This window comes from Salvelinus fontinalis, chromosome 24 (assembly GCF_029448725.1).
Source record: "Salvelinus fontinalis isolate EN_2023a chromosome 24, ASM2944872v1, whole genome shotgun sequence".
Classification (NCBI taxonomy): Eukaryota; Metazoa; Chordata; class Actinopteri; order Salmoniformes; family Salmonidae; genus Salvelinus; species Salvelinus fontinalis.
In genome coordinates, this window is record NC_074688.1 from 4,464,113 (window position 1) to 4,482,702 (window position 18,590).

Here is an 18,590-nt window from a genome sequence, read left to right on the forward strand (position 1 = left end):
GGAGCTGCATAAAACCCTTGAGGTCAAAATGTATGAACAACATCCAGAGGAAGAAGGTTCGGTCGAGGCTTCAAAATGACCAGATGTTGTGTCTGAGGATGCTGAGGAAGAAACAGGCCTTGTTGGAGATGATACTCAAGACCCTGTTGAATCTAACACTGACATCAAAGGGGAAGCAGAGGCAGTCACTGCTGAGGCTGAAGCTCAGAGTAAGGCAATGTAGCAGGAGGCTGCTGATATAGACATGGAAGAAGATTACAAATCTGATTCAAGTAACGAGGATGAGGAGAAGCTGAGTGAGGTGAACGTCAGCACTCCTCATCAGCAGGCCTCTGAAATAGAGCAGAAACAAGAGAATGACACTGAAGATGAGAACAAAGATCTACATAAGAAGGACATCGGTGAGGACATATCTCAGCAGGATTCTACAAAGATAGAAAATAAGCAAGAGAATGATGATCCTCACATCAATGATGATGACATGGAAATGGATGAAAAATACATTTTAAACACATTGATACGATCCTTCAAAGATACAAGGAGAAGCTGGTCAGGAGAACAAGGTTAGACCTGTAGAGCTGCAGCAAGAGGACGATGCGAAGGAGACAGGGGACACAGCTGAGCAACAGGAGGACGCAGTGGAGTACAGGGAAACTAAACTTAAAGGACTTGGCAAATAGGATACAGACTAAGCGGATGACAACCCAGAGCGCATGCCAGAAGGACAAATAAAGGACAGCGTGGACAAGACTTATGACCAAGTAAAGTTAAATGTTTTGCTGATTTTTGGGAGGAATTTTTATGTACAGTGCAGTCATTTACCCACTGTCATTCAGTATTTCATTTATCCATTGCAGGTTTTATATATTGACACAGGTCAGTTTGGATTGGTCATAACGGCTCGATTGTCGTTGGGAAAATCCATGTAGCAAGCAGACATTTTATTGTTGAAAAATATATCACTTTGGTTATACAGTGTACGTATAAGTTTGGTCTGCAGTATAACCTCACTTTTAATGGAAACATCTCCCCTAACAGACAGTATAGGCAGTATGCTAGCAGTAGCAGCTTATGCAGACTATTCACCTGGTTCAGAGACTCTAATGAACTCTAATGAAATGTGTCCTTTGCAGACTGCTCCTATTCTTGTCCCAAGTAGCTGTATTAAAAATAAACCCTTCAAGGACATCTCTGATCAACAACTTTGCTCTGTATCTCTCCACTCCGGGTCTCCAGTGAGAGGTGATTGAAAATGTCCCCAAAAATAGTTCCGCTTCCTCATGATGACATGTAGGGACTTTGAATGTCATCCATTCGCCTTAAGCAGACACATTTCAAGTAGCAGTCTTTTTTTGCACCCCCTTTTGCCCTCAGAACAGCCTCCATTTGTTGGGGCATGGACTCTACAAGGTGTCAAAAGCATTCCACAGGGATGTTGACTCCAATGCTTCCCACAGTTGTGTCAAGTTGGCTGGATGTCCTTTGGGCGGTGGACCATTCTTGATACACACGGGAAACTGTTGAGTGTGAAAAACCCAGCAGCGTTGCAGTTCTTGATACGCTCAAACCGGTGCGCCTGGCACCTACTACCATACCCCGTTCAAAGGCTCTTAAATCTTTTGTCTTGCCCATTCACCCTCTGAATGGCACACATACACAATCCGTGTCCTAATTGTCTTAAGGCTTAAAAATCCTTCTTTATCCTGTCCCCCCCCCCCCCCCCCCTTCATCTACACTGATTGAAGTGGATTTAACAAGTGACCTCTATAAGAGATCATAGCTTTCACCTGGGTTCACCTGGTCAGTCTATGTCATCAACCTGGTCTCAGAGCATTTAATTGAATTCTGTACATAAATCCGAGACACTCCATTTAGTATGATATGTTACATTTAGTTTGCTATGTATTTAGAATGTCCATCACCCATTTCGTATGATATGTTACGAATTACAATTCGTATTATATGTTACGAATTTGCAAAACATACAATATGTTATGAATTTGCAAAACGTACAATATGGCTAACGTTAGCTAGGCTAGGGGTTAGAGGTTAGGGTTAGGTTTAGGAGGTAGGTTAAAGGGTTAAGATTAGGGTTAGGGGAAAGGTTTGCTAAAAGGGTTATGGTTAGGGGAAGGGTTAGCTAACATGCTAAGTAGTTGCAAAGTAGCTAAAAAGTAGTAAGTAGTTGAAAAGCTGCTAATTAGCTAAAATGCTAAAGCTGTCTGTGATGATATTCGATCTCGCAACTTTGGGTTGCTAGACGTTCACCTTATACTATCCACCCCGACCAACCACCCTACTTTAGTTTTTGCCTTAAGTAACCATTTGTCTTATGTAACCATACCAAACGTACTAATTTGAGTTACCCTGATTTACATGTATTATCTTACGTCGTGTAGGAAACCAGGCTGATGTCCTGGAAATAGTAGGTGTTCCTAATGTTTGTACACTCTATCTTGTGTCTATCTTTTTTTTTTAAACAGGCTATATTCTCTTCTCTTTCCATTTGATAGGCTATGAATATGAATTTGGGCTAGGCTACGCTTTCATCATTTTATGCATGTTTGGCTTTCTCCAGATCAAACAACTAATTAATCTAACGGAGTTCCATCTAAAAAAACATAAGGTACCCAGGCGACTAATAATGAAAGAGAACAAACAATATCAATAGCCTATAGAAACATCTAATCAAATCAAATGTATTTATAAAGCCCTTCTTACATCAGCTGATATCTCAAAGTGCTGTACAGAAACCCAGCCTAAAACCCCAAACAGCAAGCAATGCAGGTGTAGAAGCACGGTGGCTAGGAAAAACTCCCTAGAAAGACCAGAACCTAGGAAGAAACCTAGAGAGGAACCAGGCTATGAGTCCTCTTCTGGCTGTGCTGGGTAGAGATTATAACAGAACATGGCCAAGATGTTCAAATGTTCATAGATGACCTGCAGGGTCAAATAATAACACAGTGGTTGTCGAGGGTGCAACAGGTCAGCACCTCAGGAGTAAATGTCAGTTGGCTTTTCATAGCCGATCATTCAGAGCATCTCTACCACTCCTGCTGTCTCTAGAGAGTTGAAAACAGCAGGTCTGGGACAGGTAGCATGTCCGGTGAACAGGTCAGGGTTCCATAGCCGCAAGCAGAACAGTTGAAACTGGAGCAGCAGCACGGCCAGGTGGACTGGGGACAGCAAGGAGTCATCAGGCCAGGTAGTCCTGAGGCATGGTCCTAGGGCTCAGGTCCTCCGAGAGAGAGAAAGAAAGAATTAGAGAGAGCATACTTAAATTCACACAGGACACCGGATAAGACAGGAGAAATACTCTAGATATAACAGACTGACCCTAGCCCCCCGACACATAAACTACTGCAGCATAAATACTGGAGGCTGAGACAGGAGGGGTTAGGAGAAACTGTGGCCCCGTCCGACAATACCCCTGGACAGGGCCAAACAGGCAGGATATAACCCCACCCACTTTGCCAAAGCACATCCCCCATACCACTAGAGGGATATCTTCAACCCCCAACCTACCATCCTGAGACAAGGCCGAGTATAGCCCACAAAGATCTCCTCCACGGCACAACCCAAGGGGGGACGCCAACCCAGACAGGAAGATCACGTCAGTGACTCAACCCACTCAAGTGACGCACCCCTCCTAGGGACGGCATGGAAGAGCACCAGTAAGCCAGTGACTCAGCCCCTGTAATAGGGTTAGAGGCAGAGAATCCCAGTGGAGAGAGGGGAACCGGCCAGGCAGAGACAGCAAGGGCGGTTCGTTGCTCCAGTGCCTTTCCTTTCACCTTCACACTCCTGGGCCAGACTACACTCAAATCATAGGACCTACTGAAGAGATGAGTCTTCAATAAAGACTTAAAAGTTGAGACTCCAGCTGTTTGCTTAGAAATTCTAGGGACAGTTAGGAAGCCTGCGTCTTGTGACCGTAGTGTACGTGTAGGTATGTACGGTAGGACCAAATCGGAAAGATAGGTAGGAGCAAGCCCATGTAATACTTTGTAGGTTAGCAGTAAAACCTTGAAATCAGCCCTTGCCTTAACAGGAAGCCAGTGTAGAGAGGCTAGCACTGGAGTAATATGATAATTTTTTTTGATTCTAGTCAAGATTCTAGCAACCGTGTTTAGCACTAACTGAAGTTTATTTGGGGCTTTATCCGGGTAGCCGTAAAGTAGAGCATTGCAGTAGTCTAACCTAGAAGTGACAAAAGCATGGATACATTTTTCTGCATCATTTTTGGACAGAAAGTTTCAGATTTTTACAATGTTACGTAGATAGAAAAAAGCTGTCCTTGAAACAGTCTTGATATGTTCGTCAAAAGAGAGATCACGGTCCAGAATAACGCCGAGGACTGTACAACCATCAAGATTACTTGTCAGATTCAACAGAAGATCTCTTTGTTTCTTGGGACCAAGAACAAGCATCTCTGTTTTGTCCGAGTTTAAAAGTAGAACATTTGCAGCCATCCACTTCCTTATGTCTGAAACACAGGATTCCATCGAGGGCAATTTTGGGGCTTCACCATGTTTCATTTTTTATGGTAAGTATTGTTGGCAAGTTTAATCAAGTTTAAGCTTATTAAGAAAGAAATGATCCTTGCGGTGTGGACAAATCCCATCATGCGAGGTTGAAAACCAAATAAAATGCCAATAAAATATCCCCCCTCTAGGCCTATCAAAAAAGCTTTAAGACAGTTAAAATGAATAACAGTAGCCTATTTTCCAAATATTATAATAGCCTAAGAAGGTGTTGTTCTAAAGTTGCCACTTTCAGAAAGAACAAGAATGAAAGTCGGAGTCTATAGGCCTAGACATAGACTAAAGGCCTAGACATAGACTATAGGCCTAGACATAGACTATAGGCCTAGACATAGACTAAAGGCCTAGACATAGACTATAGGCCTAGACATAGACTATAGGCCTAGACATAGACTAAAGGCCTAGACATAGACTATAGGCCTAGACATGGACTATAGGCCTAGACATAGACTATAGGCCTAGACATAGACTAAAGGCCTAGACATAGACTATAGGCCTAGACATAGACTATAGGCCTAGACATAGACTAAAGGCCTAGACATAGACTAAAGGCCTAGACATAGACTAAAGGCCTAGACATAGACTATAGGCCTAGACATAGACTATAGGCCTAGACATAGACTATAGGCCTAGACATAGACTATAGGCCTAGACATAGACTAAAGGCCTAGACATAGACTATAGGCCTAGACATAGACTATAGGCCTAGACATAGACTGTTTTCAGTCACAGCTTTATGACAGATTGAACAAACAATAGAGGAGGATGAGGCAAATAAAACAATTATTGTCCAGTTCTGAAGAATGTAGACTTTGCTTCTATCCAGCCCATGATTTATAACCTAACGGCAAGACAGCCCGTTCCTCATCAGTTGCAGCTGTCACTTTGCTCAGTCATGTGGGCGCCACCTGTTCCTTGCTGAAGCGTCACCAGAAAGGAATATTCGAAAAGATTTGCATGCACTTAGCCTCAACCCAGACTTTCAACAACATCTTTTGTCATGATTTGTCCAGTTGTAGCATGCGATTTCTGTCTATAGCCCAACGGTGATTTGACATCGTCCAACCCTAGTGCGTGTGTTTGTTTGTGCATAGCCTAATGTATATTGGATCTGAACTCTCAGTGCCATGTTCTGTTTGTTCTTGGTTATTCCAGTCTAAATGATCATTGAGCCCGAAACAAGATTTATGAGCTAATGTGAATTGCCTGATTTAGGCTGTTCCCACTTGGCACAGACGTCAATTCAGCGTTTATTCCACTTTGGTTCAATGAAACAACGTGGATTCAACCAATGTGTTCTGAGTGGGTTGTCACCAATAACCCATTTGATATATTTGGGCCGATGTGGTCTTAGGCTGGGAGATAGGGAGGGTAGGCTTTAGAGGGATGTTACCATGGAAACCTGCACCATCCTTTTCCCCTCTTGGTCTTATCAGGGAAGGTCTGGAAGACGGAGATGCACATGATGAACTACCTGTAGATGGTTTGCTAGACAATGCGAATTTGTGCAGATGGCTGGTGGAAAATAAACGGAGAAAAGGGAGACCGGTTAGTTTGTATTCGTTGGATCACTGTATTTTGCAACTTAACTTATCTGCAGCATATCCATCCTTTCTCTATTTCTCGCCTTTAAATGTAGGCCATCTACTCTGACCTATACCAAATGTCTTGTCCGGTGACTTTGACCACTTTTTTTGCTCTTCTTTATTCCCAGGGACATTATGACTGATCTCTATCTGTAGGCAAAGGGCATTTTAGTCACTTTGTACTGTACTCATCCTTAAGTTGGCTTTGATAGATTAACAAGGTGACTGTTAATGACCCACACATACACATACACATCACATGTCACACACACACGCATATCACACAAACACACACACACGTCACAACCCAAACCAAACAGAATCGTACATTTCCAACATACATCTGGTGAGGAGAACAGACCGTAAGAAAATGTATTGCTTGTACGTTTCAGACCTTTAACTCAAAGCTGAAACAATGCGTGACCAGGTGGATTTTTGAAAGATAACGTATTGACATAATGGGATGAAACAGGGGAGGCAGTCATGTAAGAGAGGAACACGGACACATGGATGTGTTTGCCATTCTCTCCTCCCTGTCTCAGAGGCAATGAGCGAGGGCGGTGGTGGCAGCTGGGATCTGAACGATGGAAAGGGTTTTTAGTTCTCCCTCTAAGTGTGTACAACTGAGCAACAAAACCAGTACTACATGTACTGTACATGTCTGTACATTGTGTGCGTGGTTTCTCTTGGGTTTTCCGGTCACACTTTACTTGGCATGTGCCAAATGGTACAGTATGTGGCGTGTGCCAAATGGCCAGACACCATGTGTTAAAGTGGACATAACTTACATTTATTTATCACTTAAAAGATTTTTGCAATGTGTGAGACCCTTAGTTGAGGACTTTGTCATAAACTGTACTTTGAGGTCAGGTAAGTCTTTGAAGTGAGGGGTACAGTAGGTCTGTGGGAGCAGAGCAGGTTATCAACCTTAATGAGACTGGGAAGACAGACCACATGGTTTGTGTGCTTGCAGAGGGTTGTTTTGCTCTCTCTCTCTCTCTCTCTCTCTCTCTCTCTCTCTCTCTCTCTCTCTCTCTCTCTCTCTCTCTCTCTCTCTCTCTCTCTCTCTCTCTCTCTCTCTCTCTCTCTCTCTCTCTCTCTCTCTCTCTCTCTCTCTCTCTCTCTCTCTCTCTCTCTCTCTCTCTCTCTCTCTCTCTCTCTCTCTCACACACTCTATGCAAGCGTATACTAGGGAGTGTCTGTTAGTGGGAACGAGACGTCTCTAGTGGAGACACGAGATACATCTTTCCCGGTCAACACTGAGTACAAAAGGCAAAAGGCATTTTAGGTCAGTTCATCCGAAGACTGTCGTCTCTCAGATTGCTCATCATGGACTGCCACGTTGTGAGTACATGCTTGAAATGAATTGTATTGCTTAATATACCGAACTAATATCTAACAAGTAATTAATACAAAAATATTCCTTCGTTACAGCTTTTTTAACAGCATTACAGCTTTTTAATATCATTCTAATTGGGTAATGGATTTATTAAAAGGCTTTTATATATGTGTTGAAAGAGCTTTATATTTTAGGAACCGTCAGAAAAGCATTTGTTTCCTTGTTATGGTCTTTTGGCTTGCTTGTTTCATCAGCCCTGGAAACTCCAGCTCTGATCTACCAGGTGTCCACTGCACCTGCTTCAGCGTCCTTCACAAGGCAACTTTCTGCCAAATTGGTCCTATATCATTTGCGTATGGATTGGTTGAAATGCTTTAATAAATGAATACTTTATGAATATCTATGGTAGAATGATATTGATAGCCGGAATGAGTATAGGTTGTTAAAAGTACGAGTGTGTTTCTTTGTCATTGGAGCTCATTGAGATGACACATTTAGAGCGTGCTGTAGATGAACCCCTTGAAGAGCTAGAGAAACCTCACGATGCAATGAAAAACACTCCTGTCTCCCTGCTGCTGTGAGATATGCGAACGTTGGCATCCTACTCAGCCGTCAGACCTACAAACTAATGAATGCTATCTGTAATAGTGGGTGGTCACACTCCCACACTAAGGGGTTTCACTGAGGACACTCTCAAATGCATCTCTTTACAGTGCAGTTGGCTTTCTTTGTTTTGCCTATATGCACCACATTTCTTAAAGAGGGGATGAGCAACAGGCGGGGTGCAGCGGACGTGTTTGGATGATCGCTGACAACCATGTCAGTGTTCTGTAACCACTTGTGAATAAGGACAGCTCTATGGCACCCACCCACCACTCACCAACCCAGCTTTGTGTATCCTGCCAGCAATAAGCTACATGGTATACAATGGTGCTGTCTTTGTGTTATGAGAGTGTCAGAGAGAGAGAGTCTGAGAGATCTAAAGTTGAATTCCCTTTTATGTTCTTCGCACTCTTGATGGACAGTCTGACTGACTGGCAACTTTTGAAATTGGGGATCACTTTGAAGCACACTTTGAAGCAGAGAAACGTATTTCCTTTCTGTGCATAGTGTTGAGTATCAGGTTAAGCAGTTTGGGAACATTGTTTACATAGCAGTTACCCCGTTCCAGTTTAGCAATGGCAGAAGTTAAGGCAATAGGTGTGAGGAAAAACCACAGAGAAGATAGAGCTTCTGTCCGTAGAGTTACAGTGTGATTTAAGGGCCTTTTAGACTTAAGCCCTTGGATCCTCTAGGACCCTGAGGATGCAATTGAGGAGGATATTTCACGATCACTGACAACCATAGACAGCCTGATATCCACTGGTGTTGTCCTCAGGCGGATTTAGTCATTTTGGGCTCCTAGGCAGAAGTTAATCTGGGGCCCCTACTCATGCTACATTACCCCAACCAAGCCCACTCTAAATCACCTAACTTCTCAGATATACTTGTCCTCCTATAGGAAGAATGCAGCCAACCCCAGGAGGAGGAGGACATCATGGACATACCTCTGGATGACCCCGAGGCCAACAAGGCAGCTGCCAAGATCCAGGCTGGCTTCCGTGGTCACATGACCAGGAAGAAGATTAAGCCTGCTGACAAGCCTGAGGGGGAGGAAGAGGAGGAGGAGGAAGTGAGCAGCAGCGGTGAGGCCCTCAACGGAAACCAGGGGAACACAGGTCAGTGACACTAGTGTCCCCTGACACACACACACACACACACACACACACACACACACACACACACACACACACACACACACACACACACACACACACACCACACACACGTAGACCCAAACCGGTTTAGACTGGTATTAGCCTTGATATCCCCCTCAAGACTATCAGGACTAGTCTGGCGTAGGCCTATGTCATCAGTAACAGTTATACACAAATTATTGCAGTGTATTTTCAGCTAGTAACTTTCACTTTGAACATTGGCTGACCAACCAGTTATGGATCTGATGCTTGTGTCGCTGACATCCCCTACATCATGTACATCCAGATTTGCACACTATTAGCAAAGTAACAGGTCGACCATTTTGTGTCCATAACAATATTAAATGCATTTTTATTGATCTGTTTTCAACATCAAATACATACATCGTATGCATAATTCAGACACATGAAGGACCACCATTTAACACAGCTTAACACAGCTTGAAAGCAATTTAAAAGCCATGCATAATTAACGGGGTCTAATAAAGGTCCTTAATGAGTTATTTCAATGTAAGTAATTTGACACTCCATAAAGGCTGCAGTGCATGATTGAAATCTACAACGAATGTCTTTATGAGGTGATTATTAATGAATACTCCATTAGTTATATTGTCAAATAGATGGATGCATTCTAATAAGAAATGTTGATCACAAGTCAGACGTATGAGTGGGTGTCGGTGCCCAGAACCATGGCAAATCTTATCTAGATGTTCTGCGATAGTGTTCACATATTAAGTGATTGACATGCCTTTCTATCTAATCAACACGCTTTGTGGTGAAAATATATTCAGGGCAAAAATGTACAGTTTGCACAAATAAATGTTGAAAGTGGTTTGCCACAGTATTTTCATAGTTGAACTCCAGGACATTTTTTGTCCGTTTCTTTTTAGACATATCAGCTACTGAAATGTATGTTCTTTGGTGGGTGACTAAAGCCTCGAGAATACTTCCAGGAATCAAAAAGTGTACATTGCAGCTTATTTCACGTTCCTATTCCAGGGGAAGAGTATACTATATTAGTGTGTTACCCATCCCAAATGCAAAATGACTCATTCGTTGTATCGTACACCAACAGCGCATATTATGCAAACAGGCAACCACCACTTCACTGGATCGTCCGTTGTTTCATTAAAAAAAATGGTACAGGACATTTTGTGGCGTTTACAGTGTTTCTTGTGGCTTGTTCTATTTGTTGGTGTTCATTTCTTGTGTTGAGTATGTGAAAACATGGGACAGAGGGGTTAGAATATGTTCCAGGTCCAGTTGTTTCACCTTTACAGGACTTGAATTGGGTTTAGCCCCATCCTTGAGAAAGACCAACAAACAACTTCCCAACTCAAGCCTTCTCTGAGCGTCACCAACGCCCAACCCAGTTCTTGGTTGCCAAGCATCTTTATGTAGCAGTGTTATTTTTAACACCAGGTGCCTTATACCTCTGAGACACAGTAGAATTAATGTTCCTTGTCGTAGAGGCATGGGCCAGCTAAATCTCTCCCTCTTGGAGTAGCCTCTGCTTTTTACTTGGGTTATTGGTAACACTTGCAATGAATACAGTTTTTATAATGCATTATAAACTCATTTATAACCCATGAGCTATGCATAATGCATTATAAGGAGGGTATTCATAGGAAGTGTTTCACCAGGATCAGTAATACCAATTGAATCATTACAGTATGTTTTTAGTACTATTATGCTTACCACAACCTTCTGTGAGACACCTCAATCCTGCGCATGTCATTATAGCCTTGCTGAGTAATGGCAAAATGAATTCATCTTTCCATCTGCAGTGCTAAAATCTGCTTCTTCTTCGGGTCTGTTTTAGTATCAGGAGGATCAGAGGGAGTAGAGAGAGATGACACATCTGTGCCGGAACAGTGAAGCCTCTGACCTCGATGAAGAGAAGAAGAAGAAGAAGAAGAAGAGGAGGCATGGCTGTGGCTGTACCTTTTTTTCCAAGGGGAGCAACTTTCTATGTAACACAAAAAAAAGCAGTGTATTATCCAGATTTTGGGATGTGTCATCTGATTTGTGAACTCTTAAACACTCCTGCTTCCAGGCCCAACCTGCGTGGATCGTCTTTGACCCAAATTTGCATCTCTCACTGCATGTACTTGTGAAAGATATGTGAGGCTGATATTAAGTGTTTTCTCATGCTGAACAGGGCTAATTTGAGTCGAGTATAAAGTTTGTGTACAATGATGCATTATGAATGCACGACATCCGCTGGAATGCTTGTTTCTGCGTTGTTTCAGGTGCTTGTATAATTACTATTTCATTATTTCTGGTGTACACAATATCGCTAAAAGGGAGGTAGAGACCCTTATTGGTTATTGGAAGGCATACTATTTAAGTTGATAATGAATGTATTGTTATTTAGATTTGTAGTCTTTAAGTGTTGTGCACCGTAATGAATACTGGAATTACTTTCACATATTGGTCAGCGTCACCATTTTCTCCAAATCAGATCTTCCAGTAAGTAATGCAGTACTATGTACTATAGTTTATTTGCAGATAGTAGTACTCACGTTAAGCTTTATCCTTAGATAAATTGAGTCATATCCTCTGCTAAACTATTGACCTAAATCAGGTGGTAATATTATCAGGGGTTGGAACCAAAATTATTTTCCAATCGTTTTGTTCTGAACAGAACCATCTTTCTTTCTTTTTTTCCCCATTCCACTGTTTCGACCTGCAAAATGAAGTTCTGAACCGGCTCTTACCCCCAAAAAGTACCAGTATATATCTTTCATTTCTGTTCTTTTATAAACGTCTGAAATATATATATTTTTTACATTAACTCAACATTAAATTACTTCACCAATTAGTGCGGATAGAGCAGCTTGCTATGGAGCGGGCAAGCTATAGTTGTTTTAGCCAAGGCAGCCGTTAGGCTAGGCTACATTTGTTAACATGCGCGATGGACGGTCATGTGTAGGGCATGAGATGCAACTGAAATTTTGCAGGTGGGGAGAGAGCGAGAAATGCTGAAGTGGGAGGCTTGACTTGAAGCGCTGGGCATTATTATGACATGCATCATCTGAATTAGGGCCACATCATTATTCCTACAGAGGAGCAGTTTCTATGGAGGAACTTTGAATGTCTTTGAGTGTTGAGTGTTGGCTTAAAATTGAACCAGAGCTAGCTAGCTAGCTTTCTAACAAGCTTGTGTGTGCAGAGTGGCACCAGAATTAAAAACACATCATACCTTTTTGTAGTTAACAAATCCAATGTGAAACGTGATAGTATCTGTAACTAGCATCGAAAGAGAATCCATTCTTCTCTAATTAGAAATCTGAATTTCTGAATCACGCTTGTAACGTCAGTAGGCTACAGTAGACTAAGCTTCGGAGGGAGAGGGGCAGGTTGCCTACACATGCAGACACACTGGCGAAGATTTTCAGCTGGCAGGCAGACACTGGAATAGGTATTTGAGTGACGGAGTGAGGGCTTTGCAAAGGCACATTGTTGCATTTTTTATGGGACTGAAAAAAATGCCTGGAATGTAAAATAACGTTATTAACCGGTCACCATGCTTTTAAATGAACTGTCCTGTTCCAGAACGGTATAGATCACTTTCGTTCATAGTTCTGATTCTGTTCCTCAATTTTTTTTGTTATTTTCTGGTTTTCGGTTCTGTTCCCTGAACCAGTTCCAACCCCTGATTATCATCATGCCTCATGAACAGATTGAATTAAGTAATTGTAAAGGAATAACAGTTGTAAATCAATAAATCCATATAAAATGTTTGTGGAGAAAATGTTTGTTCAGCTGTTCAGAGCACCATATATAATTCATGAGTAATATATAATTCATAACAAAAACAAGTCTTGACCCTGACCCTTACCCACTCATGGATGTGGTGATGGGTGTTTGAAAAAGATGAGTCATTTCCATGTAGAAGCAGTCATTAACACTTGACCCGCAAATGACTGTATCCAAGGTTATTGAGCTAGGATTATGGAATGAACGAATAATAACAGCAGAGTCTTCAAGCTCTATCAACGTGATTACAAACATGATCACGCTGACAACAAATTAGGACAGAACATGATCTATCACCCGATATTGGTTGATAGAATGCATCAGCCCTAGTTTTAAAGTGAAAGTTCAGGATTTTACAACTTGATGTTAGATGGTTACTCACCCTGAAAGTAGTCTATGGTCCAGGAAAAAATTGTAATCTGAACTTCCCCTTTAAGAGTTAAATGGATTCCAAAAGTAATGTAGGGAATGCAATCTCAAGACAGAAGAGTTGTTTTTTTCACTCAACCTGTTATTTTATCACTGAACCGTAATGCAGCATAAGCTCAGCTGTTAATTGGAAAGTCTTCCCACCACTAAACTGAAACAAATGGTAACTGGTCTTCCGTGAAAAGCTTTCTCTGTAGGGGATCGTCAGGAACAACTCACATCACATGACAAGTAGGAGACTTGTTTGATTGTTTGGTTGGTTGAACAGAATCTCATCTTTCCCCAGTTTCCATTCATGTCGCAGCTTTGAATATAATACACATCATTATTTTCCTCTGAAAAACGTTTTCATTGTGTCTCACATTTCAACCTGTTAGACTGCTGTCAAATATCTTACCATCTTACCAATAATAGTAATAATTAATAATAATAATTGATTACATTTCTATAACGCTTCTCACAACAATCTCAAAGCAACAAATGACAGATTGTGTCAGCGATGTTCTTTAAAGTGAATCTGGATATTCCTTTAGTCGGAAATTAAAAGTTACGTTCATAGTCAGTGGTGTTTCATTGGCTGATGTGCTCTTTCTGTTGCCTTTTCTCGCCATATGAGAAAAGAGCAGGGTTGAGATATGGAAGGAGGAAGCACAAGATTCACACACAGCTCACCCACGCTCACTCCCACACACATCTGAGCTCAGCCCGGCCACACAGAGGCACTGAAGGAATCTCTCTCCCCCTCCGAATGGGTTCTGTCACCAGCTGCTGAATGATAAGGCATTAAAGAGACATTCTGCTGGTTTTCCATGGCAACACAAAGCCACAGAAGACAGCGCTAGTTTCTCAGCTTGACACAGCGTCTCACCACTAACCCCCCAGTGTTCCCACAGGTATCCAGACACAGCTGTCTAATGACGCTGACTGTAGAATCAATATGCCAGACAGACACCTCCAAACAGCACTTCAGCAGCAGGGAACTGTAAATTAATTTCTCAAAAGAGTTTGATGGATAGTTTTGTCCAAAAGAGTTCAAAATCTCTTAGTTATGTTGTGTATTTCACCATGGAAAGATGAACAGCATCCAAATACAACAATTTATTAATCAATGTTTTTCAATGCAGAGACAAACTGTTCCAGAAATAAAATACTTCAGCTGAGACAGAATGCAAGATCTGAAATTTGGCATCTATTTTGATCTCATTTTGAATGTAAAATATATATTGCTAAACATATGTGGTTGTGTTTAGTCCTTTAAGGGCTGGTGAATGTTGTGGGGGAAAACAATCAGTCTGTGTGTTCGGAACTCGCATCAAATTAAAGTCTGATAGTCTATTTTTAAAATGTTAATCTGGATTGATTCGCTCTCTTGGTTCCCTCACAGCTTGTCAGCGCAATCGCTGTGTTCTCCTGGGCAGCAATTAGTGGTGGAAGTAAGTCAAACTCAACAGCAGAGGGCACTGTTGGTCATCATCATCGTCATGTCTACGACCAGGGCTCGTATTTATAAAGCGTCTCAGAGTAAGAGTGCTGAACTAGGATCAGGTCCCTCCTGCCCATGTAATCTTATTCATTATGCTCTAAAAAGGCTAAACTGATCCTAGATCAGCATTCCTACTCTGAGATGCTTGGCGCGTACGGCTCTAGATTTCTAGGTTATCCAAACTGTGGGTCATTGGGGGTGCGATTGAACACAATATGAATTTCACTGATTACTGGATCGCTCAGCCCATACTGAAAAGGGGCAATACTGCATGATGCACACTAGCTCTACCATGTACCATTGGGCTAAAGTTCTTCCTTGCTGTCATCATAAGAGTCCTACACACTGCATGTATGAAGCTGCGTGTACACAGGCAGCCTAATTCTGATCTTTTGCCCAAACAGATCAGCTCGTTTGGCAAAATTGGGCAAAGTATCAGCCTCTGAAAAGGATTCCATGTTCACGTCCACGTCCAGACTATTAATTATAGTCTGGTCGACAGAGACCTGCTGTGTGTCTTCTGTCTGATATCGTGACAGTGTGTCTCATACATGAGCAGAAGAGGGCCCCTCATACTCTCTGTTGTATATTGACAGCAAGTGTTTCCCTTGATTTAGGAACCGTTAGAAGATGAGAGGGAGAGAGAGGGGTGATTTTACCCAGGGCTCAGAGGACAGAGTCAGTCAGATAGAGTCTGATTGTGTGTCTCAGCCCTCCAGGCTTTGAAGGCTTACTACAGAGGAGTTTGAATACAGGGACCCTGTGAGAGGTCTACTCAGGGCTGGCTCTAGCCCCCTAATCCCCCCCCCCCCTCTCTCTCTCTTGACGGTGGAGAGAAAAATACAGGTTTTAAAGTTCATTTTCTGCAATTCTACAAATTTTGCCATGGGGCAGAGAGAAAATGTTGCAATTTTTTTGAACAAATTTCCTGCAATTCTACACATTTTGCCATGGGGTACATCACTGATGGTCTCTGCATCAATCCGAACTGATATTGAAGTTTTGGCAATATTGTCTGACAGACAAGTAGAAGGCTGAGAGGTTATATCATGCTAACTAGCACATGTTAACGCTACTCCTTGTAGTCCAAGGACATTACATGCTCTGTTTAAAAGGCGAATTGGCTCTTGAAGCCAAAACGACCAAATACTCAATCTAAACATGAATCGATTTAGTGTAAGTGTAAGTCTGGAATCAGACAGTCCACCGTGACGTGTGCTTATTGCAGGTGTATAAATTGTGAGACTGAGCATTGATTGGCAGGAGGAATACAGTTGTGATGATGGTGACAGCCTTTATGTTAAGGTGTTTAGCCTTACACTGTTTTGCTTATCAGTGATATTGATATCTGTTGCTTGCATGTACAGTGCCTTCAGAAAGTACACCCCTTGATTTATCCCACGTTTTGTTGTGTTACAAAATGTGATTTAAAATAGATGTAATTGTCATTTTTTGTCAACAATCTACACAAAATACTCTGATGTCAAAGCGGAAGAAAAATTCAAACATTTCAAAAATATGAATGATAAATGAACACTCATATATCTTTAGATAAGTATTCTACCCCCTGAGTCAATACATGTTAGAATCACCTATGCCAGCGATTACAGCGGTGAGTCTTTCTGGGTAAGTCTCTAAGAGCTTTCCACACCTGGGTTGTGCAACTTTGCCCCTTATTATTTTCAACATTCTTCAAGCTCTGTCAAATTGGTTGTTGATCACTGATACAACCATTTTCAGGTCTTGCCATAGATTTTCAAGCATATTTAAGTCAAAACTGTACCTCGGCCACTCAGGAATATTCACTGTTTTCTTGGTAAGCAACTGCAGTGTAGATTTGGCCATGTGTTTTAGGTTATTGTCCTGCTGAAATGTGAATTAATCTCCCAGTTTCTAGTGGAAATCAAACTGAACCAGATTTTCCTCTAGGATTTTGCATGTGTGTCACGTTCTGACCTTAGTTCCTTTTCTATGTCTTTATTTTATTTTGGTCAGGGCGTGAGTTGGGGTGGGCATTCTATGTTGTTTTTCTATGTTTTGTTCTGTTGGTAGATTTCTATGTGTTGGGCCTAGTATGGTTCTCAATCAGAGGCAGGTGTCAGTCGTTGTCTCTGATTGGGAGCCATATTTAGGTAGCCTGTTTTTCATTGTGTGTTGTGGGTGATTGTTTCCTGTTGTAGTGTTTGTTTCACATTTCAGGACTTTTTCGGAATTATTCACTTTGTTATTTTCTATTTTGCAGTGTTCAGTTTTAATAAATTAAAATGGACACTTACCACGCTGCGTATTGGTCCGATCCTTGCTACTCCTCAGACGAAGAGGATGAGAACCGTTACACTGTGCTTAGCTTCATTCTGTTTCTTTTTTATCCTGAAAAACTCCCCAGTCCTTCTGGGTTGGCGCCCCCCCTTGGGTTGTGCTGTGGCGGAGATCTTTGTGGGCTATACTCGGCCTTGCCTCAGGATGGTAAGTTGGTGGTTGAATATATCCCTCTAGTGGTGTAGTGGTGTGGGGGCTGTGCTTTGGCAAAGTGGGTGGGGTTATATCCTGCCTGTTTGGCCCTGTCCGGGGGTATCATCGGATGGGGCCACAGTGTCTCCTGACCCCTCCTGTCTCAGCCTCCAGTATTTATGCTACAGTAGTTTATGTGTCGGAGGGCTAGGGTCAGTCTGTTATATCTGGAGTATTTCTCCTGTCGTGTCCTGTGTGAATTTAAGTATGCTCTCTCTAATTCTCTCTTTCTTTCTTTCTCTCTCTTGGAGGACCTGAGCCCTAGGACCATGCCTCAGGACTACCTGGCATGATGACTCCTTGCTGTCCCCAGTCCACCTGGCCGTGCTGCTCCAGTTTCTACTGTTCTGCCTGCGGCTATGGAACCCTGACCTGTTCACCGGACGTGCTACCTGTCCCAGACCTGCTGTTTTCAACTCTCTAGAGACAGCAGGAGCGGTAGAGATACTCTCAATGATTAGCTATGAAAAGCCAACTGACATTTACTCCTGAGATGCTGACTTGCTGCACCCTCGACAACTACTGTGATTATTATTATTTGACCATGCTGGTCATTTATGAACATTTGAACATCTTGGCCATGTTCTGTTATCTCTACCCGGCCCAGCCAGAAGAGGACTGGCCACCCCTCATAGCCTGGTTCCTCTCTAGGTTTCTTCCTAGGTTTTGGCCTTTCTAGGGAGTTTTTCCTAGCCACCGTGCTTCTACACCTGCATTGCTTGCTGTTTGGGGTTTTAGGCTGGGTTTCTGTACAGCACTTTGATATATCAGCTGATGTAAGAAGGGCTATATAAATAAATACATTTGATTTGATTAACGATTACAAGCATACCCACATGATGCAGCCACCACCATGCTTGAAAATATAGAAAGTAGTACTCAGTAATGTGTTGTATTGGATATGCCCCAACATAACATTTAGCATTCAGGACAATAAGTTATTTGCTTTGCCACATTTTTTGCAGTATTACTTTAGTGCCTTGTTGCAAACAGGATGCATGTTTTGGAATATTTTAATTCTGTACATGCCTCCTTCTTTTCACTCTGTCAATTAGGTTAGTATAGTGGAGTAACTACAATGTTGTTGATCCAACCTCAGTTTTCTCCTCTCACAGCCATTAAACTCTGTAACTGTTTTAAAGTCACCATTGGCAAAATCCCTGATCCCAGTTTCCTTCC

General features: G+C 42.2%; 1 protein-coding gene across 1 annotated transcript; it reads left to right on the plus strand.

Annotated features, from left to right (window-relative positions):
* The first annotated feature begins 7,315 nt into the window (after window positions 1-7,315).
* LOC129821795 (neurogranin-like) lies at window positions 7,316-12,972 on the plus strand. The gene is made up of 3 exons (XM_055879448.1): window positions 7,316-7,474; window positions 8,971-9,187; window positions 11,049-12,972. The coding sequence occupies exons 1-3, from the start codon at window positions 7,460-7,462 to the stop codon at window positions 11,102-11,104; spliced, it is 288 nt and encodes a 95-aa protein (XP_055735423.1). The 5' UTR covers window positions 7,316-7,459; the 3' UTR covers window positions 11,105-12,972.
* Window positions 12,973-18,590: the final 5,618 nt, after the last annotated feature.

Bases quoted from the DNA above. Each gene is read 5' to 3' on its own strand.
- LOC129821795 (XM_055879448.1), top strand. The intron at 9,188-11,048 runs GTCAGTGACACT...GGTCTGTTTTAG, and splicing joins CGGAAACCAGGGGAACACAG to TATCAGGAGGATCAGAGGGA.